Source organism: Schistosoma haematobium, chromosome 4 (assembly GCF_000699445.3).
Source record: "Schistosoma haematobium chromosome 4, whole genome shotgun sequence".
NCBI lineage: Eukaryota > Metazoa > Platyhelminthes > Trematoda > Strigeidida > Schistosomatidae > Schistosoma > Schistosoma haematobium.
The window spans coordinates 23,316,073-23,340,836 of record NC_067199.1 but is presented as its reverse complement, the minus strand read 5'-3'; the positions used below and the strand labels follow the sequence as shown (position 1 = coordinate 23,340,836).

The window sequence follows — 24,764 nt, the reverse complement described above, 5'->3', positions numbered from 1 at the left end:
AAAGAAGATATTTGTGTTTCTATATTGTTTTTACATCAGTTGAACATTAAAGTACAATCTTTTGGTTCTTTTCAAACAAATAATGTTTTATGATTCGTTAAAAGCCAAAATTAACACCATACGAAATAAAAGCTAATGATGAATCAAATATTTAGTGATTAAAGGGTTCGGCATTCGATAATAAAGTCTCACTATTTAGAATCCAGGCGTTTATGTGTTTGACTGAAGGTTCTTAATTCAATTTCGGGTGTTGGGGTCCTAGACGCGCGCTGTTGTGGAGTCTGAGTCTAGGACAAAACCGTTTGGAGCTTCTTGGTTTTCAATGATGTTGCGCCTAAGATCATTTTATGGTTTATATCACACAGTGAAGTTTCAGATTCAAACCTCGTTCTATTTGATCCGGTTTGACCAGCCGCGTAATACCCCACTAATCTATCTTAGGCACATAAAGTGTGACCTGGAGCCTGATTTATAAATCTGATCCTGATCATTAAGTTTCATTGTGTAGAATATGGCTAATGATATTTGTATAGTTACTGGTTTCTTCTTTGTTTCTCAATTAGGAACGAGTACAAATTGACGGGGACGTCTTATATGCGCTTCTTAAGTCGATACATCCTCCAATATACAAATTTTTAGTAAGTTGTTTTCTGAAACATGTGTTGGATTTCTCTTAATAACCATCTTGCTGAATTCATTTAGTTTTTAAAAATAGTGAATTATCAAAATTTTTTACTTTTAGTGAATGCAGTTTTTCACTGCTTTTGGTCAATTCCGTACTTTGGTTCAGTCCTGTATGAGTGTATAATTATGTGTGAATACTGTCGTGAAGTTTCAATCTAAGACAAAGTAATTTCACAGAACTCATTAGTTTAGTTAACATCAGCTTGTGACGAAAAATATCTTTCTTCAAATTATATCTTTATTCACACACAATCGGTTGCTTTCTTGACTGACACAGAAGTTTTTGTTATTGTTGTCATTATTATTTTTCATTACTGATCTTGTTTATCAATCAAAGTAGAATGACATAGTTATTCGCTAGATAAACAACATAATATTCACATGACTGGAAGGAAAAAGTTTAAAAGTAAACATTGCAAAACAAAACAGAAAAGGATTTACGCATCAACTTATTCAGTAGAATGAGCTAAACTTTAGTTGTATATTGAATCAAATGTTCTATGAATTTACTGTTTGTCTGGAATTGAAAAACATTTGTAGACAATACACCTATCACACCCCTGTTTCGAATGTTTAAAACGGACCTGGAAGTCCTTATATGTTATGCTCTACGATCTTGTGAATACACATTGTTTTTATTAGCAATCATACGAACAGTGAGTAGACGGTCGTAAATCTTCAGAAAAATCGTGCATTCAGTTTTTTCATTAATACTGGAGGTTGATCGTTTTCGGTTGCGAAAATTATGTGCTTTATTTGCGATTTACTAAATTATCTTCTACTGTGGTTGTTTCGTATTCCCTAGGAAAAATGGAGGATGAATTAATTTTCTTTTTAGTTACCGAATAAATCTTGCTCTGTCTAGTATTATTACAATTACCACTGGTGCTACTACCAAGTCATCATTTCATTTTTAGTGTAGCGAAATACATAGTTGCTTAAAAACAGGAAATAGACTTAATATAGATAATCACCAAGAGAATACATATCGTTTTAATTAGTATACATTAATGTTTACGTCATCATCTACTAAATTCACTTTTATTAGTATATTTTCTTAGTTAACAGACCATATTATGTGCGTGTGTGTTTCCTTTGTAGTCATCCTAATTATCAGCTGATACATCTTTTTGCACGTTAGAGGTGGATCAGGATGAAAATTTCTGAATGGTTTAGTTCTTTACTACTGATAATCATTTCAGGGAGATAACTATTTAAACTGTAGACTCCATTAATTGTTACTGCGTTTTTCTCATTCTTGAAAGCTGAATACCGATGATAATAATAATAATAATAATAGATGCTACTATTAATAATAACTCTATTTACTCCTCTATGTTTGGTTAAAGAGAACAATTCTCTGCACAAAATATGCTTTTTGTAAATTGTTCCTGTTCTATTTAAAATTTATATATGTATGATTCACTAACTGGCTGTCATTCATTTCGATACGTAGGCGTTTACTACTAACTTTGCTTTCACAACAATCTTTCCCATTGCATAATTTTATTGAGGTATAATTTCCAATCTAGCTTCATTTACCGACGATTTCTCTGACAGTAATCATCTTTGTCATTTGTTGTAAACCTCTTCTTAAAATCAAAAACGTGTCAGTAGATTAGGTGGCTATCAACTAAAACGAATTGATACACAAACGTGTATTGAAAGATTTGCATATTTAAAAAAATAGTGAACTCAAAAGTTTATAGCATGCCTCTACTATTGCCACACGTTTAAGTTCATGGATGACAATACCAGTCGCTCCAAAGTTATTTAGACTCTTCCATCCTTATTGTAAGATTTATAGTTTTAAATTACTACTCTATACTTACATTCGGTTATTATACATTTGTTATGACTTTTGCTCTGTTAATCATCACGTGACCAAACCGCCGATTAGAACACGACTTATAGGAACTTGGCAATGTGCCAAATCAATGACGCGTTAACCATTACGAGCAGCCTGGAGTCAACTCGGAATCCTTATTGGTCTAGCCCTGCCCATTGAGTTCAAAACATAACCTCAGCTTCCACTGTATGAACCGTATATTTCAGACATACTTGATGTACATAGAAGCAAATTAGACTATATCATACCATAGAATGAAAAATAATAATTATGCAAGATCAAGCTCCCAAATGCCCTGGTACGGCCGAGGGTGGAAAGAGTTTGCTTTCCTCCTCGAAATGCTCTCACATGTCCATGCGTATGCACTCACTGCCAGAGAAGTCCTACTCACTACCTTCTCGCTGTCGGGTGTTGCTTACGAAATCGGGAGGACGAAAGGCGAATGTCCGGCGCTTTAACTGGGTTGGTGGATATAGAGGATCCACCTACGGAAGTTGGAAAATCCTGATTCCAAACCAATGATGTACATGGGCTCCAGCATCCTAAGGAAACAAATGGCGTATGAACAAATTGTTGGTCACCGGCTACCATGGGAATGTATCTCCTGACGTCGCTCCACTGCCTTGTGGATTAGACCTTTAAGTCGAAGGCTCCGGGTGTGGCCCCCTAAGAAAACCACCTACTTCGGTTTGGGCACCTGGGCAGTATCACAGCCCATACACAAATAAAATGAAATGACAATTATTACTGGAATTACTGTTCTCGCTCCAATTAAAGTTCAGACAACTCACATTCATTATTATTTTTTTATATACTATGTTACTTATCTACTCTCTTTTATTCTCACTTTGTGTATCCTTGTTTTTCAATTTATATATGTTGTAACGGGTGTGACTGCAGGTCTTTGATAAGCAGCGTTTATTTATCGATCGATCACAGTGACAGGTAAACACGTACGGACGGCCTAGAGTCTCGATTGGTCCCACTTCCCTGTCTAGCCCAGTCAGTTGAGTCCAGAACACAAGTCACAGCCTCTGAGTTATGAATCATTATATTTCAAACATACTTTGTTTATATACCAATCAAGCACACCACATCGTACCATAAAAAATAGAAAACAACATTTTGTACAATATTCAACAAGTGAACAGATATCGACCAATAGGAAATGTCCATTTAAAGTCCAAGGACACCATTGGACTTAATATCATAATTATTAGTCTATTCCTCCGCATCCACAACAATATAGCAGCTCGCCTATGGTGGAAACCCCGTTCTATCTAAACGACCTTGAGTTACCAACTAGTCGGATGTTGAATGCTACCACCGCATAAGAATACTGTAACAATCTTTCTGAAACGACGTACACCATTCAAACTGGATTCCTTCAGCGTTCGTATACTAGTGCAGATCGGACAACATATAGGGTTGGCTATGTCTTTAGAAAGTCTTAGTATCGACTTCTGTTGTCTATCCTAAACCAGTAATCAAGACTCTAGTTAAGTACTACAAATTTACTCTCCATCTGTCGTTTCGAAAAGCTTGTTTTACGTGCGTTTATCCGGGAGCACTATGGCATCTTCATCTGATTGTCCTGGTATTAGTGTCGCACTAAGCGCTAGAGCTGAGGCAGCACTGATCTATTGGATCCCCATTAACAGTCGGTTATGTGCTGTTAGATTAGAGAGTCCCATCAAAATACGAAGAAATAGGTGTGAGAAACGATGTCATTTTGTCATCGCCTACGCTCCAACAGATTACAGCCCAGGTGCAATCAAGAATGAGTTTTACCATCAACTAACTGTCCTTCTACAGAAAGTGCGTACGACAGATATTGTGGTACTAGCCAGAGACTTTAATGCTCAGATTGAGAGTCTAGTCACAGAATTCAGTCATTTAGGTGGTCGATGAGGACTTGTTGGTCGCAGATCAGATAACGGTGACCATCTACTGCAATTGTGTGCAGACTACAAACTGTTTCTGGCTAGCACTGACTGCCGGCACAGTCGTCACCGCTGTGCTACCTGGCGTCCTCCCTCTTCTTCCCGAACCCGGACTGAGATTGATCATATCGCTATCAGCTACCTCTGGCGTAGTTGTGTATAGGACTGCTTTTCCTTTTGGACTACCTATCTAGACTCTAATGATGCTCGTGTCTGCACTAGTCTTATCTTACGTTTCAGTGGCTAACAAATTCATCATGCTAAATTAATCGATGTCAGCAAATTGGTTGCAGCTTCTGTTGAAACTAAATATCAAAACGAGCTAGGTTCAGGGCTAGCTACCATCCCACCAAAAAGTATAGATGAGTATTGGTTACAATTGCATGACGCCATGAAAATGGAGAGTAGAGTCTCTTTCGGCCTCGCGAAACGTCCCGCTTATAGGTACTGGGTTTCTACAGGCTCCTTACAACTCATTGAAGCCTGGCGGTCTACTCCGGGTGACCGTTAGTTTGACCACAAACAAAGGATATTACGTAATGAACTTGGACAAAGCTTGCGTGAAGACCAAGAAGCCTGGTGGTGGGAGCGTGTCAATGAGTTGGAATCAGCAGCTAGTGTGAGCGGAACAATCTGTGAAGGTGATAGGATGTCAATCACTAACATCTATCGACGTCTTGGATGGTGGGCAGAGTTTTTCGAGGAGCAATTCAAGTGGTCTGATGCCCCAGCAACATCGGTCAGGCTGTCCTGCCCTCTGTGACGACTGTTCCACCAAATGAGGCGAAAATCCGCAAGGATCTCCAACTCTTGAAGCGCTACAAATCACCGGGCCCAGATGACTTACCTCCGACTCTTTTTAAAGATGATGGTGACTTTCTGGTTAAGGAACTGACTGAGTTGTTTACAAACGTTTGGCAGTTAGAGAGTGTTCCAATATCGTGGAATGAGTCGATAGTTGTCCCTATCTTTAAAAAGGGTTCACGTCGTTTCTGTAACAACTATAAGGGAATAAGTCTTCTTCCGATTGCGTCCAAACTATTGGCTTCTGTCATACTTCAAATCCTGCTCTACTTAGTCTGGCTTGAGCAGCTGGGTAATATAACTAAGCCTCACACTAAAGATGTAGCTCCAAGTTAAGTACATCAATATATACCTAGTAAATGAGCTAATAATGATATCTGCAGTATATTCTAACTTTTTCTTACCATTGTTATCTGTTAGCGGGATATAGATTGGATTAAGGGATGTTCCGTGCAGGATTTGGAAAAGACTTTAGAATCTGCTTGTGTAAAATTTATAAATATAGTAACGTATTGTTTTACTTCCATTGAACCCTTGTTCATTCGAAATATAATTACGTTCCTGTTCAAATGTATTCTGATTTGAGGGAATTATCAAGTGAAATGGTGTCCAAAGAATAGTAAGCGATAAGAGTAGCTGGGTTGTTATAAGAGAGATCATAACATCATCTTATATAAATTTTTTATCTATCTATCTGTATTGTTCCAAGTCGGTATTCATAAAATTTATTTCCAAACAATTTTTGTAGCGAAAATATTCAGTGGAACCAAATCTTGTCGTTTTGGAATGGTTCATGTGCGCTTACACACGAACTTTACCTTGGACAGCTGTATTAAGAATATGGGACTTGTTCTTCTGTGATGGTATGCTAAATATTGTACATTTTTTAATAATATTCCATATCTTCATATGTATATGGTTTATTTATTCATCATAGAACTTGACATGTGATTTACTGTGAAATGGATACGAATTCATTTTATTTATAAGTGGTTATAAATTTTACTGCAGACTACTAGACTATTCAAATGGTGTATTTAAAATCATGTAATATTTCTAAAAGCTTTTACAGTTATTATGAAATATATACATAATGTTTATGTAACTCATCTATCAAATATGAGCTTTGAGCTACACTTATAAAACCATTTTGTAGCGAATACCTTCAGGTAACCATTCAAATTTGAGATTGCTCTTGCAAAACGTTTAGCGAAAATTAAAAGTTCAGTTAAGAATAGTATGTTAAAAAAAACCTGGTTATGATTAGTTTCTAAAGTTTTTGTGTAACCACACAGTGGATTTAACGTAGTGTGCAATGTAAATGACCAGAAATGCGTGCTCCATATGCAGATTGTGTTTGAGCGTGCATGATGTGATTCAGGGCATATTCAGGAGTAGTTTTGTGATTATAAGGTATTCTCGAATGTTTACGGAATGTTCTAACCCTTATGTTTTTAAACACAACTTCTTAACCTTAACTCTTGACTGTAACCGGTCTTCTGATCCGTAATACTAATCTTTTTCCATTTATTTATCACCTTGGTACTATTAATCTATCATAATTTTAATGCTTCTTTAACCACAAATTGATTTGTCACCAAACCCTGTTTTTTGATTGGCTAATCAACCACTTAGGGTTGTCGTTATAATATTATATTATCACTACATTTTCTGTTTGTTTTTGGATCAATGAGTGTGATTCTATTTATCTGCTAGGAAGTAAAGTTAGTAAGTCGGGTTTCAAATACACTGCTCTACAAATTGTATTACAGATAAAGATAAATAAATACTAAAAACTCTAAAATGATTATTGCTTATATAATTACCGAAAAGATACTAATCTGTATTCCTTGTGAAATCATTAACTGTTTGTAAAATCGCTTAAGTTGTTCACAATTGACTTTTACGACATTTTTTCAAAAATGTACACTGAATGATTTGATGACAACACAAAATATGAGTCTTAGCAGGATTCGAAATTCAGTTCTGTGGGTTATTGCTTCTAGTTTACCTATTAATTTTTTAATTGACTAGTTTAAATGAAAACTATTAGTATTGGCATTTTTTTATTTATGTAAAATATGATCTGATCAATATTTTTCCAAAAGCCATCAACTATACTTTATTATTATTATTATTATTTGTAAGCGTTTTCTCGTTGTTGATATTCTAAACTAATTTTAAAGTTTTTTGGGGGGTATAGGCTCTCTAAAAGTGATCAGTACTTTCTTCACTTACAGGTAATTATAATTCGTATATTGACTAGCAGTAAGATCCATTACTCGAATTTCGTCCCATACAAACTATGGTTCATTTATGAATATCGACAGTATTTTAGTGTATTCCATCAAAATGTGTCTATACGTTAACAGAAAACGATCAAACTCATTCTCTATCATCGACGGCAACCTTTGCAGTTGTAATTAAGCTCATGGTTGTTGAACTGGTTATGAGATATTTTAATTCCTTTAGCTTAGTGAACAATACTCATAACAGGTGTTTAAGATGATAAATTCTAGGTTTACGTCCTAGTGTGAACATTCATATTATGATAAATGGGTACATGTAATTTACTAGTCCTAAATAGGACGAAAAGCGCTTTGTGTATCCCACTGCTAGCCACTATTGAAAATATTAAGAATTATGCTTGTTTTTTCTTTACTTCGTCCTATTGAAAACAATGTTTCAGACCAACGTACTGACAACCTTTTTACGCATGAAAGAATAAAAAGGACTTAAGTTAGCGTATAGACATTTTCATATCTTGGTAATTACAACACTAATTTGCTCAAATTATCTTTTTTTTCAGTAGAAAAACTTGTCGAAGTCAGCTTTCACGCATGTTAATTATATTTTTTTCGTAAGCAATAAATTAATCTTTCTTCTTTAAATACCTTATTCACAACTATCCATCACGAGTATGAAGTCATTATAACCTGCTCTATGTGTGAAGAAACACAAATATTGTTTTTAGAAACGTAATTGCCACGAAGTCTGAACACTTGTTGCTGATAACTATGTCAGTGTTTTTTTCCTCTAAAGTAACTTTAACATAAAATATATTCTTTTTTCCCTTTTTCCCTTCTTTCTTTCTATAATCCGTACTATATTCACTTTTAGTATAAGAGGATGGTAGAGGTTGTTGAATTGTATAGTTTATATTATGGATTAACATCAACCAACCATTGGAAAACAGGAAGCTCTGGATAGATTTTTTATCCAAATATGGGACTTTGATTTATTAGCCTGTCTATACAGCGTGTGATCTGGCCTCTTTCAGTTGATCATGCCCAGAGACTCTTTGTGTCTCATTACTGTTATCTTCGAAGAACTGCTGACATCCAGTAACAACTTGCATTAATAATGCTGGGGTTCGGCAACGTGAATTCAGGTACTATAACGATAGTTCACCATCTTCACACACCGACTTTAATGATCTGGACATGTGTTGCAAATTCCATCTTAGTGGCTTTCACACGTGCATCATCTCCGGATGTTCGGGTGCGATGGCAAAAACAGTGAGGTGGTCGTTTACAGCATGGTGTCGTAGTATGGGAGAATTGTTCACAGTACGAAAATGCATTCACTCCTTATCTCCCCCTCGATCTTGAATTCCAGTGTCCCTTCGTACATACCTTTACACCTTGGCGTCTTAAGTCATTCCTATGGTTTAGTCTTTTTTATCATTCCTGTTACATTATTTCGGTCTATTTTGTTATTTTCATCTCATCGTGGTAATCAGGTATGGCAACCTTGACCAGACCATATTTGTTCTAGGTTCTATGTTGATAATGTTTGTCTATCACGAAATCAAGCTGTATAAATCTGGGATCTGTCGGTTTATTATAACTTCCTGGCTTGGGATTCTAGAGATGATCGAACTCAATCTCTTGATATGTTATCAGATATAGCTCTCAATAGAGACCAATTGCGATTCTACTGTGGTTTTATTTTACATCATTCATAAAAACTGAACTTGGACTCCTATTAGAATACTACTCCTCTCCATCACCCGACCGTTGTTGCTACCTTGACGTGGTGGTCGGGCTTGCCTATCGTGATGAAGCAGCCGAGCTATACTGGCTGGAACAACCGTTCTTCAAGGTCCTACCATGTCAGACAGGTCGGTTGAAGAGCGGTAAGACTAAAAGCAACAAACCCAAGGTCCGAAGGCGAAGTCGTACTGCTGACTGTACAGAGGTGTGACAGCAGTAAGGTGTTTCCTTCAGACAACCAACATGACAGCGACGCTGCCTTCCCACAAGGAGGAGTGGGGTTAGAAATGGTCGACCCTAAAAATGCACACCTCGCCTTATCCCACGGATATCCGTCTCCGGCGGTAAGGTCCAAAAAAGTACGGAGCTAACACAAAAACCACCCATAAAAAGGTCGTGTATGACCGACCTCAAGCAGTTTTCCCTTGGACACTGCAGTCACGCTCTCAGGTCACTAAGACCACCTCTAATCCAATTTCCTTTTCAGGTACCTCCAGAAGAACCCTTCTACGGTGTGGGCAACCGGGAAGTGATAACTGCCCTCATAACTTTAACAACACTCAAGACCACTGTATTCATAATCAACCTCCGTCTTCACTTCCTGGTTTTGCTCCTGCATCGAATTTCAAGTCTAAACTTCCTTTTTTCGGCTTCCCCCTCAAGTGTCACCATAGCCAACGATTCTAGTGCTCAAAACACTGTCCCAGGTCTACTGAAACCTCGCTGCAAACTACACATTGGAGCCTTCAACGTACTCACTCTATGTCAAATCGGTCAACAGGCTTCCTTGGCTAGAACCCTAGAATCTCGTACCATTGATGTATGCTGTGTTTCTGAAACACGCATACAGGATCCCAGTGTGGTCATTCACTTGACCTCACCTCGGCAAAACGGAGAGCCAACGAGATACACCCTCCATGTATCTGGTGACCCGACGGCCATTTCTCGTGAACTGGCAGGTGTAGGCATAGCACTAAGCATGAGGGCCAAACAAACACTGTTAGAGTGGATCCCCGTTAACAGTCGTTTATGTGCTGTTCGGTTAAACGGCTCCGTAGGAACTCGGAAGGATAGGGACACACGTCGTTGCCTTTTCGTCGTTTCTGCCTACGCTCCCACCGACTGCAGCTCAGATGATGTGAAAGATGAATTTTACAGAAAGCTAAACGTCCAGACATAGTACTCGTAGCAGGTGACTTTAATGCCCAGATAGGTAGCTTAAACCAAACAGAAAGGCATTTAGGTGGATATTTTAGTATTCCGACACAACGAACAGATAATAGTGATCGTCTGCTGCAACTATGCTCAGACAATCGTTTATTTTTAGCAAACACAAATTTTAAGCATAAGGAGAGACATCGTCTAACATGGTGACCCCCTACACCAAATCAACGATGGACTCAAATAGACCATATTGCCATCAGTCATCGTTGCAGAGAGTGGGTACAAGATTGTCGCTCATTCTGGAGTACCTGCTTGGACTCCGACCACGCACTAATACGGGCACGCATCTGCTTGCGCCTCACTGGACGCAAGAAAGCCACAGTAAAAAGACCCATGAGATTTGAATTGAGTAGCGAGAAAACCAAAAATAGGTTCCAGGAACAACTGAGGTCACAATTAGGTAGTTCTGAAAACGAGGTTGACCCAGATGTTGCTTGGAAAGCTATACAAACATCTGTGGAAACAGCAGTGACATCTATCAGTGATTTAAACCACAGGGTTACAAAGAACCAATTGATTTCTTCAAGGTCTATTGCACTGATGGATTCTTGTAAACTCATCCCATCAGGTTCTGAACATGATGAAGAGCGTAAACAAATCAGATCTAGGTTAAGCAAAAGTCTGAGGAACGACCGTGAGCAGTAGTGGTCAACGAAAGCAAAGGAGATGGAAAAGGCGGCGGTTATAGGTAACACAAGACAGCTTTACAGACTAATAAGGAAACTAGAATTAATAAGTCAAGTGTAAGTGAGATTATTTCGGAAAAAGACGACACTCTCATCTGCTCCCAGTCCAGACGTTTAGAACGATAGGCGGAACATTTTAGAGAACAGTTCAACTGGCCTTCAGCTACTCTACAACTGCCCTCCATTCCCAGACAATGTGAATGGAACATTGAAGTAGGTCCCCCAACTCTAGCAGAAGTTCAAAAGGCTATAGTTAATCTGAAACGAGGAAGGGCAGCTGGTCCAAATGGACTGGCTCCAGAGGTCTTTAAAGATGGTGGTCCAATTTTAGCGATTAGGTTGACTAATATTTTAGCTAAGATCTGGGAGTTAGACGTTATCCCATCTAACTGGTCACAATCACTTATCGTCCCAATATATAAGAAAGGGTCAAAATCATCCTGTGACAACCACAGAGGGATTAGTTTAACTAATATAATATCTAAAATACTAGTCTCGATAATTATCAGACGCCTAACTAAGACTCGTGAACTGCAAACACGAGAGAATCAAGCTGGTTTCAGACCTGGTCGTGGCTGCATCGACCACATATTCACCATTCGTCAGATTCTAGAACATAGGCATACTTACCGGCGTCCGACAATGGTGGTCTTTCTTGACTTAAAAGCAGCATTTGACTCTGTAGACCGCGAGATTCTGTGGCAGTGTCTGTCATTGAAAGGCGTACCCGAGAAGTACGTAAACCTTGTAAAGGCTCTTTACTCGAACACTACCAGTCGAGTTAGAGCTTATGGCGAACTGTCATCTACTTTTGCAACCTCAAGTGGTGTCCATCAAGGCTATCCACTTTCCCCATTTTTGTTTAACTTCATCATAGATCTACTGATGGAAATAACTTTCTCGTCGACTGAGTTCTCGGGTATTGATCTGCATCCAGGAGGTCCACTTATCGACTTAGAATACGCAGATGACATAGTCCTGTTTGGTGAAGACGCTGACAAAATGCAGAGTCTTCTGGTAGCACTGAGCAACAATGCCAGAATGTTTGGAATGCGCTTCTCTACCTCTAAATGCAAGTTGTTGCTTCAGGACTGGCGTACGTCAGTCAACACCTGAATTAAGGATAGGGAGTGAAGTAGTCGAACGCGTTGACAACTTCACTTATCTTGGAAGTCTGATCAGCCATAATGGGTTGGTGTCTGACGAAATCTCAGCACGGATTCGAAAAGCTCGTTTGGCTTTTGCCAACTTACGTCACCTGTGGCGAAGTCGAGACATCCGTCTATCAATAAAAGGACGAGTATACTGCGCGGCAGTCCGTTCTGTTTTAATTTACGGCAGCGAAACATGGCCATTAAGAGTAGAAGACACTCGTAAGCTACTAGTATTTGACCACAGATGCCTTAGAAATATTGCTGGCGTCTGCTGGGATCACCGGGTAAGTAATAGTGAGGTTAGACGCAGGATATTAGGAAATAATGGTAAATCAGTTGATGAGGTTGTGAATCTTCATCGAGTGAGATGGTTGGTCCACGTGTTACATATGCCCGAACACCGATTACAACGACGTGCAATGCTAACGGGTGTTCGGGATGGTTGGAAGAAAGTTAGGGGTGGCCAAACCAAAACGTGGCATCAGTGATTGAAGTCACTAACTTCTAGTCTTAGTCATGTTGGTAGATGCAGACTACTTGGTTGTGGTCGGCGTGACTATCGTAACCAATGGTTGGAGACTCTTGATGACATGGCTCAGAATCGATCACAATAGCGTAGGTGTATACACTCTCTGTCTTCCCTTAAAATACGAGATTAAAATCGCTTCATATCTTTCTTTGTACGAACTAATTCTTTCTTCCTGTACTATATCCTTGTATGCAATCTTTCTTTTATATATTACCACCTTTGAATTAACTACTTTTATGAATTTGGTGTTCATCTTTTTGTGCTAACGAGGTGTGGCAACTTGGACCGATGCATATATGTGCCTGGTCCTACGTTGTAGCTGACTGACTGACCTCTTCATCTATTCTTTTTTTATTCCACTTTCATTCCCTTCTTTACAACAATATCTCTTTATTCATGTGGCGCATAATATTTTCTGGGTAGTCTGTTGTACCAAAATTTATATAAAATATGGCACTGTTCAACAGTACCCATCTACAGACCGACCACCTGGGACTGAACTCAAAACGTTTGAGATTTGTGGCGAGCACTTAACCTTTTCATCACCGGGTGAGCATCTAGTGATTTACTTTTCTAACTTCACGATACCTTTTCATCTAATTTGAATTTTTCTCCGGTAACAATTGATCACATATTGTGGTTATAAAGCATTTCGTCTACATAATCTATTTGTTGTTATGTTAGTGGTAAATAAAAAAGGGATTAAGAAATACTCTTTTTTTAATTGCCCAGTTTTGGGACAATAGTTATTTCTGTTATTCAGATGTTTACAACACATGTACTGCAATAAATATAAAATAAGAAAATTATCGACTACTACTATTACTACATCCATTACTTGTCCTTGATTTATTGCGTTATCTGAATGTTCAATTTTAGCTTTATTTTATTGGTAACCACTTCAACATCATATAGAAACAGTTTAAGCATTTATCGTTTACATGTCATGAATGCACACTATTAAGGAATGGCTCCTCAAATAACAAGTGAAACAAGTGTTTAATGCTTGTTAATTTTCCATAATTCTTTAGGAATTGTCATTTTGTGACAAAATTCACTGTCAGAGTAGAAAGAAAAAAATCTCTATAGGACTATCTCATTTTGTGGTGAGAATAAATATGCCTCAAGACTGAAAAGTATCGTTTCCACAGTTCTCAACCCAGATGGGTTTTTAAAAAAAATATATTCGGCAATATATTCATTGTTTTTTTTTGTTGTCCTGATTTAATGTATTCCAATATCTAAAATTATTTTCAATGTATACATTTTCCAGGTTTAAATACCGTGTATATTCATATCTCACAGTAATTTAAATTATTACCATAGAATTTTGATTAAACAAGATGTCTGAAAAGGCTCAGAGATGTGATTGAGCTTGCATATTCAACTTCATTATAAACTAATTTAACAATGCGTGTACCCTTGTCTCCAGCGCTTTTAGATTAGGATCATAATGAACGTGTACAGGTGAACGAAATATTATCTACTTTTCAACTAATACACTCGAAAAAATCGGGTGATACTTTCTTCATTGATAAGTTATATTGATAAGTCATATTCAGCATTATTTAAAATACACTATGATAGATTTAAACTAATGTTACATTTAAAGAAAACATATAGGTGATTTTCCTTGACATTGTACTTTTACAGAACTGTACAATCTGAAAACAACTTAAAATTAAACATGTCAATCTCAGATCGCACAGTCAGTGCTTCAGTGTTTCACCATCTTGCCGAAACCCAATCAGTATTTTTGTGGGGAAGATAGTATGTCGGTTCATTAAGTTTTTGTTAATAATCCAACGTGAATATTGTTGTGCTGTGGTAAATTATCCCATTTTATGAAACTGATGTAGTAGTAGTAGTAGTAGTATGCCACTTATGACCAGACATTAACTTGGAATATTTATCTAACCTATATCTTAACAGATTCTGACTCATTATCAAAACACTAAGAGGAAATTGTGCCCAATGATTGGAACTAGTATATTTCAACTTTCTTTTAAACGTATCAATGGAAGAATTCTCTAGTGATCTGCCTTTATCAGATGTAATCGTCTGACTAAAACCTAACATTATAAGAGTTATTTTGCCGTAAATCATATTGTCGTTAGGTAAACATGGTAGTGTATAAAATATGAACAATAATTCATAAGTGTTGTAATTCATTCGCATGTCTTTCGGGAGTTTTCTTTCTCTGTCTCGTCATCGACTGTCGTTTTTCAGTAATGAGTCACCTTGCTTAATATATCATAGTGCAAGTTGTCTATACTAGTATTACAGCCTCATTCATCTTTGTGAAGAAAAAATGATACATTTAATGTGTACAAAGGTACTCCGTCCAACTTATCACTATGTCTATCCTTTCTAGAAAAATATATTAGTATTATTCTATTGTGTATTCACGCCCATGCAAAAAAACGCATCTAATTTTTATTATTTCTTTTGTGTTTTACATAAGTGGATGATTCATCCTTAAAACTCTGGTCGATGTTAATATTATGCTCTTTGTTCTATTGTGTATGTTGAAAAGTTACTAACATGTGGTTATTTGTATTTCGTAGAGTAAATCAACATTTTTTGTGTAAAATTTAAACGTTAAATAATTTTTTCAACTGTGGAAAAATTGTTTAACTACTTGAAACATATAACACAAATGTTCTGATGAAAATATCCTCCATACTGAGATGGTTAATGATGACAAACCTTTCTAGATTCCGGATTAAATGTTTTCTAATACACCTCTTCAAGAGTGTCACATTGTTTTGTTCATTCTAAGACTATTGGTTAGCAGATTAATTTTAGTTTTGAATACAAAATTGTGTACTGGAAGTAATCGCCAGCATACTGCTGAAACATTTACCACTAACGTTAATGGGAGCAACATATTTGCTTATTAATTTGTGTGAAACTATCATGTTCAACCTTGGCATTGATACCTATAAACATTTGCTTATCGATTTGAATAGATTTAGATACATGGTCATTAACTGATAAATAAAATTGTTTGACAGAACGGAAGATGAAATCAACAGCAAAAAAACATAGAAACAATAAAAGAACAAATTGAATGTTCCTTTTTTATTGGAAAACAGTATAGGGAGAGCTTAAAACAGTTACAGCCAATTTTAGCTCGTTGTTGTTAGCCAATCAAAAAACAGCTATTGATAATAGAGATTATGTGGAAAAATATGATACTATAAAGTCTGAACAAATCATAAATAACTTATGAATCCATTAAATTCTCCTACCAGTTTCTCTATTTGTGAATCCAGAAGTCACCAGATAGATTTGTGCGTACGGAAATAGAACGCCCGCCTTCTTTTAGCCTTGAAAGGATTTGTGGGTTTTGATGTGTTCATTCTTTTTTTACGTAGTCATTTTATTGATATCTTCATCTAAATATTGCATTATCTATTTCTTATTCTTTTTAATATAATCTTTTACAGTTTGAAGATGTTTAAGATATATTCGGAATTCTAATTCAATATTCTAAATTTAGAACACCAACTAATTCAATGATAACTTTGTTACGTATACCCAAATTAAACTGTATGTTTTGATGCAATATTTTCGTTTTGTTTTCTTTTTCAACTCTTTTACTAGCTACAAATTTGTGCATTTGGCTTTGAGCCACACTTCAAGCACAATGGCTAAGTGGTACTATCCGATACCCCAAACAGAAGTAGAGTGGAGTGGGAGTTCAAACCTATGGTTTAGTATATACGAACTTTCGTCTAAATTTGATCGAATAATTTCACAGTATTTGGGCACCGAGTTGATGTGAGACATTAAAGAGGAAGAATGTATTTGCGAAATCTTAGCGAATGAATTTGAAATAAATCCAACATTTCACATGACAATCTGGTCCAAGCTTTTTCAGGGAAATTTAATCAAACATCAAAATTATTGAATATAAATTTATATTCGGTTTTACAAATATATTCTTCTTCTTTAATGTCTGAGGTTTAGTGGTTAAAGGCTAGATTCTCTAACTCATTGAACCGCCGTCCCAATATTTAGATATTTCTAACTGTATAGAGCTTAAAGAAGTTGTTGAAAACAATTGTTCACTCAAATACTCTTTATTTCACAAAAATATATGAACGACTTTCAAAATAATTATAGTCTTACGATCCATGAGCTCCATATACATGCGTAACTAGTTATATTTTCACATTTTTTGTAGTATCATTGTTGTTGTGTGTGTGTGTGTGTACTGATTGCCATTCAACAACGTGAGCCGAAATGATTTATAAATACATTTGTTAAACAACTCTGAAGACGAAGGATGACGATGCACTGTTTAATTCTTACTATCCACTTTTACAGTACATCTAATCCTTTCTTTTTTAGGCTTAAATTAGGTTGTTAAAACACTTTCTAAAACTTACTGATTAATTATTATTGTTTTCTATTTCAAAAAATCATCTTATTAGGTAAAATCATATTATTTAAAGTGGCTATTGTTTTATTGAATCGTTTATTTGGACATCCTTCTCACCGTAAATCATGTCAAGGACTTGACGATATTCTTATGAGATTACGTGAAGTATCATCTGTTGTTGGCAAATTGGATAATTTCATCCGTGAAGTAAGTTGAACATAAATAATATTTGTATAGCAGGCAGTCATTTTATTTGATGATTGAAGTGAAATGAATGTCTTACTGATTAGTTAGTTGTCCATTTTGTAGAACAGTGAATGCGTGTAACTTTGTAAGCTTCCGGATACCACTCTTCCTATCTCTCTCTTTATCCCACATCATATTCTAAAGCACATTCTGTTGTTGCAAGGATAAATAAATATTGTTATTCTCAATGTAATTTTGTGTAAAATGTCATACTACTGTTTGCGTTCACCTTTAATGTAGCAGTCGAACTGATCAACTTGTTAATATTAAGTATTGCATTCTAGTGAATTAACTAATGATTGTACACCGAGCTTTTGTTTCATTATTCAGCTAAACAAAACATGAAATATAATTATCAATAAAATAAGTGCATATTATTGATATGTTGTATCGCTGTTTAGAATGGACCAGTCTACTTTCGTTATCGACGCCACAATTCAAAATACTCGATTTGTTAGATAAATACTACATCATTCTCATTTAGTCCAGATTCTCAATGTTATATCAGCTAGCTTATTTATCTTATTTTGAAACGTTACACCTAACTTCAGTTTTGCTGGTTCGTTAGTTTCATTGTATGTACGCCGATCATGATATATGTTCTAAAGACAAGTTGAAATTCTCTTATTTCCAATTATATTTTTCAAAACAATTAAGTTCAATCATTGCTAGGTATCACATTGATTATGATTGTATTTTATGGCTTACAACCTACCGATACGCAACGACGACCTTAAGTAACCAATACACAGCAAATGAGAGGGAGACCGATACTTTTATTTGACGGTCGGCCTAAGACTAACTAGCCTCGAACGAAGAGGAATGATACAAGACCAATGATCACTAGTTAAAAATCGTCTTCATATTTTAGATACTCATTTATATAAATGCAAGACTAGACCACAAAGCAGACCAATTGAGTAACAGTATTAAGACGGAACAACCACATAATTGATGAGAAAAACGGAGTACTGGGTACACAAATAATCGGTTCTGGTTTATAAATGTAAAATGCCATAGCAATAATTTACGGTTCAAATAAAAGCTTGGAACAAGAGTAATATGAAAATAATAAAACCAAAATACTTAACAAATATGCGATATATATAATCGTAGAAAAGTAACTTCGAAAGTCCTTATCTCATAGTTATCTACAATACTGTATATTTCTTAAATAAACTTGGAATATCTGAGAATGATAGAACTGCAGAACATTGAGTGACTGACTGTTTCTTGAAAGTATGAATTATCTTTCGCTAAGATTACAAATAAACCATTCAATGTTTTTGCACATAGAGTTCTATAATGTATATCAACATTTCTTTGTGCTGAAAAAGAAAAGAAACCGATAGAACTGTTAGCTTGTTGCATTATCATTATGTAGTTCAGTACTTTTTTATGTATGACCAGTGGAGGTGAGATGTAATTGGCCAGTGGACAAAAATAAACAAACACAGCTTGTTAAACTTTGTGACACTAATGTTGTGAATTCCTTTTTATCATTGATTTCACTGTGATCTCTATCCTGTTTGTAGATTTCTAGTATTTGTGTTAAATAAATTATTGTCTAGCCTAAAATATACGGAAAATGCCCAGCACACTCAGGGAGTTGCTCTGATGCTGTCCAAAGAAGCACTTAAAGTTCTTGTAGGATGGGAATCTCATACCATACACCCAGGATCATCAAAGCATTCTTCAAAACAAAGAAGGAGGGAATCACATCGAATGTTATTCAGCATTATGCACCCACCAATTATAGTAATGAATACGATAAAGACCAATTTAATTAGAGGCTTCAGTCGATTATAGCGAAGTGCTCAAGAAAGGACTTGATGATCCAGATGGGAGACTTAAAAGCAAAGTCGGAATGGACAACACCGAATATGAAGATATCATGAGACGACATGGACTGGGAAAAAGAAACATGAATAGTGACAGAATTGCAAATTTATGTGCCTTCCGAAAAATGGTTATAGGCAGTACAATATTCCCCCACAAACGCACACACAATGTTACATGGGTGTCACTGAATCACACTACAGAGGAACACATCGATCATATTTGCACCACTAAAAATCCAGGTCAATGGAAGACATGAGAACCAGGAGATGAGCTGACATAGCTTCAGATCACCACCACTTGATAGTTGTCAAGATGAAACTAAAACTAAAGAAATAGTGGACAACTAGAGGAACAGAATTACAAAGTTTCAATACAGCCTTCCTACAAGATACTAACAAACATAGGGAATTCAAGATAATTCTCAACAACAGGATCTACTGAAAGAAACTACGACGGAGGACAACTGGAAAGGGATCAAAGATGCACTGACTTCAACGTGTCAGTAGGTTCTGGGTCTCAAGAAGCATCATCATAAGGAATAGATTTCTATGGAAACCCTGGACAAGATTTAAGAAAGAAAGAACAAGAAGACAGTAATTAATATCAGTCAAATAAGAACAGAGGAAGTCAAGGTACAAGCTGAATACTCAGAAGCAAGCAAGAGAGTGAAGAAAAGCATTAGAGCCGACAAGGAGAAATACGTGGGAACAACAACAGCGGAAAAAGCTGCAAGAGAAGGAAATATGATACAACGAAGAAACTGGCTAGGAAATACAGTAAACTAGAGAGACCGGTCAAGGACAAAGAAGACAATCCAGCCACTGAGATTCCAGAACAGAGAAACTGGCAGGTAGATCGCTCTGAGGAATTCTTGAATAGGCTAGCTCCATTGAATCCTCCGGATATCGAAGCAGCACACACAGACCTTCCGATAGATGTCACTCTACCAATGACGGAAGATATCAGGATAGCCATCAGACATATCAAGAACGGAAAAGCAGCAGGACCTGACAATATACCAGCTGAAGCTCTGAAGCCAGACATTGAAGCAACTGCAAATATACTCCTCGTTCTATTGAGGAAGATTTAAGAGGAAGAGCAAGTGTCGATAAACTGGAAAGAAGGATGCCTTATCAATATATAAAAAAAAGAGATCGGAGTAAGTGTGAGAACTACAGATGCATCACACTACTGTCGGTACCAGGAAAGGTTTTCAATAGTGTTGCTGAGCCGAATGAAGTATTTAGTAGACGCTTAACTTCTAGATCAACAGGCTGAATTCCATAAGGATCGTTCGTGCACAAACCAAATCGCAGTGCTACGTATCATTGTTGAGTGATTAGTTGAACGGGACTCGTCCCTACGCATCAACTCCCTTGATTATGGGAAGACGTTTGACAGTGTGGATAGGAATATCCTACGAAACCTTTTTTGACACTATGGAGTGAGTAGCTGAGAAGGTCGTCAAGATCATCCGGAATTCATACGACGGACTACAGTGCAAAGTGGTGCATGGAGGACAGCTGACAGACGCATTCCAAGCAAGAGTCGGAGTCAGATAAGGTTGTTTACTCTCTTCCTTTCTCTTTCTTCTGGTGGTCGACTGGATTATAAAGACCTTCACGTCTCAAGGGGAAGCATGGCATATAATGGACAGCTTTGATGAAACTAGACGACCTGTACTTGGCTGGTGACTTAGCTCTTCTATATCATACGTAGCAACAAATGCAGGTGAAGACAACCAATGTAATAGCAGCAGCTTTTGCATCAGTAGGCTTCAACATACACAAGGGAGAAAGCGCGATTGTCAAATACAACACGGGGAACACCAACCCTAATCACACTTGATGGAGAAGCTCTGGAAAAGGTGAAAACTTTCACATACCTGGACAGCATCACCGATAAACGATGAGAATGTGATGCAGATGTAAAGGCACCACAGGGAATGGAAAATGGTCGAATAATGTCTCGAGGTGATTGATGTTAGGGATGTGTACCATTGGTACCGACCAGCCATGAAACCTGAAGGCCCTGACTTTGATCTTGGGCTGCATCGTGTATACGCACTGCTGAAGAGCCCCACACTAAGACGAAAAGGTTTCTCAGTGCCTTCTGATTGTCAATTTTTATGTTACTGAAATCAGTCCGTGATGTAAACTATCAAAATACATATGCTTATGCTACGAATATGGCGGCTACTAAACCTAAGGTTGTTTAGGTCTTAAAATGAATTGGAAGTAAATGAGATTATCTATTTGTAGAATTTCTATTTTAACGGGAATTAGAACAGTTTTTTGCATATTTGAGGATAAGTTTGGTCACAAATTAACATTAGTTGGCTGAAGAACCATTAGAAAGATGATGGATTTTGTAACTTTTCTGTAGTGTTGTTGTTATAACTTGTCAGTTGAATGCTGATTGTTTTGGCTCTTTTAATGCTACGTTTTATATCTGGTCGTCGCTGATTGTTATGTCAGAAACTTACCACTTATACTCGAAACGAGGGACCTCTGCAATCTCCACGACGCGAAGGTAAAAACACTGGTATAAGTGAAGATTTATTGACCCTCAAAACACGACGAAGACAAACTTAGTCGAAAATACACTTTGATTAATAATTAGGATAAAATCACATATATAGAAAATACTTAGAGTTATAACCAATCATATACTGAGCATAGTTCGTGCCAATGGAATACAAGAATATGGTATATTATACAGAATATCATACGAGAAAAGAAAACAAATACTACACTGAATGACTTTTCTTCCCGTCATATCAGTTGTGAAATCATGACTACAGACGAGATCAAACTGAAAACTTTCAAATCTCCCAACGAGGATGTATTGTAATTAAATGAGAAAATACATTTTGTGTGATTTGTTTTTCGCTCACAAAAAGTAAATGATCCTTCTATTCTTAAAATATTTTGTTAACATTCAATACTAGAACTGGTAAACGATATTGACAAACGCTTGATCATCTTTTGTCTTCAGATATTGTTACATTTGTTTTCTTTTGTCATTTAGTTCACTGTTTTAGGTAGTTTCAGTGGAGTTACATTTTACAATGTACAACCATTTATGATTATAAAATGTATAGATAGGTATTTAATTTGAACATCTCGAGTCATCAGTAAACATAGGCTTAACTTTTTTTGAACAACTATCTGTAGTTGTTGTAATAGTTCAACCTAATAATTCTTTTTTCTCATAATTCAATTTTCCAGTTGGCTCTACTCCTCCTCTGATTAAAATCTTTCTTTTTTTGTAAAGGTTGTTCGAGTCCCTATAACTACGAAAGAATTAAGTCAACAAATTGTTCGACAATCTCAAAAATGGGCAGCTAATCATCAGAAACAATCTTAGGCACTTAAGTTCATCAATTGATTTAAATAATTGTCCATTACATTAAATGAAAAAATAACTAAAAGAACAGTTGATCATTTACACGTTTACTCAGATTAAGTCAGCATGGTACAAATGAAGTAATCAACTCCAAAAAATTATATATATATATTCTATCTATGCTATGCTTCCTACATATATATATATATATATATATATATATATATATATATATATATATATATATATATATATATATATATATCTTTCCTCTTCGAACACTGAATTACTCTTCATTAGTTCTTCTACAAAAAAAGAATATGTTAACAATTTTCCTTCCTTTGTTAAGAATAAATAATAATTACGACTTTCATACACTTTCTGGTGCAATGTACTGTATTTACTCCGCCCAAACTGCTTTCACTGGATGAAATCCCCTACTTCATGGTAAACACTTAATCATATCACAAGTGAAATGGCTTTTTTCTCAATAAATGGATAGACTCCTCACTTGTATTTACCACATCATTTTTCATTTAAAATGTTTTTTGTGGATATTGTTGTTGTTATTCTTTTTCTTCTTCCTTTTATCCGAACTACCTACTTACTTTACACATGGTTGTTGTTTTTCTACGGACGTTAAATTACCACTCTCTAAGACTTATGCATCAGGGTGCAGGGTCGAGAGTAATATCTATCTAGACACATGAGATGGAAGCCTTTTTATGAATATATACATATAGCTTCACCCTTTCAGCTTTTACGTATCTTTATTTCTCTCTTTCTTGTTTTATTTTCGAATTTAATCAACCTACTCCAACTTTAACCTTTGATCACTATGCACTGTTTCGTGCTCACGTATGTGTATTACTAGTGTACGACTGAAATAATTATCTTCATTGTGCATTTATTTCTCGTAAATACTACAATTCGAATTTATACATGTCACCTCCTTACTAATGATAATTATTACTCTTACAAAAAGCTTTTGATTATTTGCTATAGATTCAATTAAACAACTATGTACATAAAAGTTTTATTTTTAAAATCGTTTACTTCCTATTTGTCATCTTAATTTTTTATGTATCATAAATAATGTGATACAAGTTTTGCTTGCGTGTTGTTTTTTTCTCTCTAATTATTTTGGCTTATATATTCTTTGTAAGAATATTTATTATCAGACTTATCGAAATTTGTCAAAATGAAGTTCACTAGTGTAGTAAATTGTTTGTTTTATATTAATGAAAGTAAATCTAATCCAGCCAAGAAAGCTAAAGTTATCGAATATACCTTATCAGAGAAGGAGATTTCTTCTTTGTACAGTGTACTGAGATCTGGCTCACAACATATTTTGTTTGATGAGAAATATGTGAACACTTGAAGGTGAATTTTATCATCTTGAAAAAGATTACCACTCTTTAGGATATTACTAATTCAAATTAATATGGAAATATTCAAGATGAAATCCAGTAGAGAATTTTTATTTTATTTATTATTAGCTTTATTCAGTACCATATTTTTGGTACAATGTAGAATTCTCAACACAAAGTATTTCAACAAGTTTCCGTTCCTTAGTTCCTGGTCGATCCTGACGGTAAGTATTGAGTGATCACCAGTTAGAAGTCCAGTCAGTTGGCATCTAAATAATGCACATTCTTTGCGCTGTATATTGCCAGAAACCACAATGTCTCTGATTGGGCCTTTTGTAACTTGTACACTTTTCAGAAACGCATATGGGTAGGTTGTGTGATTAATAGCTATAATGATGTATTAAAACAAACAAGATTAGATAACTTGTTGAAATATCTAGATGGCAGGAACAGGTAGCCCAGATGTTCAACAGGTCGCCATGTTTCTTTCATTCAACATTGTATCAATTCAGAGACAATCTTCCAGCCTTGGATTCTCGTTAATCGTTTGACAAGAAAATTACCATTTACTGAAATGTTTCATCAAAACATTTTCTGTAACTTGAATATGATTTCCGTCAGAAACTGATATCAACTAGAGATCATCAAGCAGTTATTTTAGACTCCTCAGAGATATTCACTCATGACCCCACAGGAAAGC

At 36.0% G+C, this 24,764-nt stretch overlaps 1 protein-coding gene across 1 annotated transcript in view; it reads left to right on the top strand.

The window, feature by feature from the left end:
- The window catches only part of MS3_00007691 (uncharacterized protein), a 50,413-nt gene extending 26,074 nt beyond the window's left edge, over window positions 1-24,339 (top strand). Inside the window, exons 6-9 of the mRNA XM_051216007.1 lie at window positions 564-638; window positions 6,029-6,143; window positions 17,311-17,465; window positions 22,623-24,339. Coding sequence (XP_051066554.1) covers window positions 564-638; window positions 6,029-6,143; window positions 17,311-17,465; window positions 22,623-22,715 — 438 coding nt within the window. The 3' untranslated portion in view covers window positions 22,716-24,339. The remainder of the gene's footprint in view (window positions 1-563; window positions 639-6,028; window positions 6,144-17,310; window positions 17,466-22,622) is intronic.
- The last annotated feature ends 425 nt before the right edge of the window (window positions 24,340-24,764 follow it).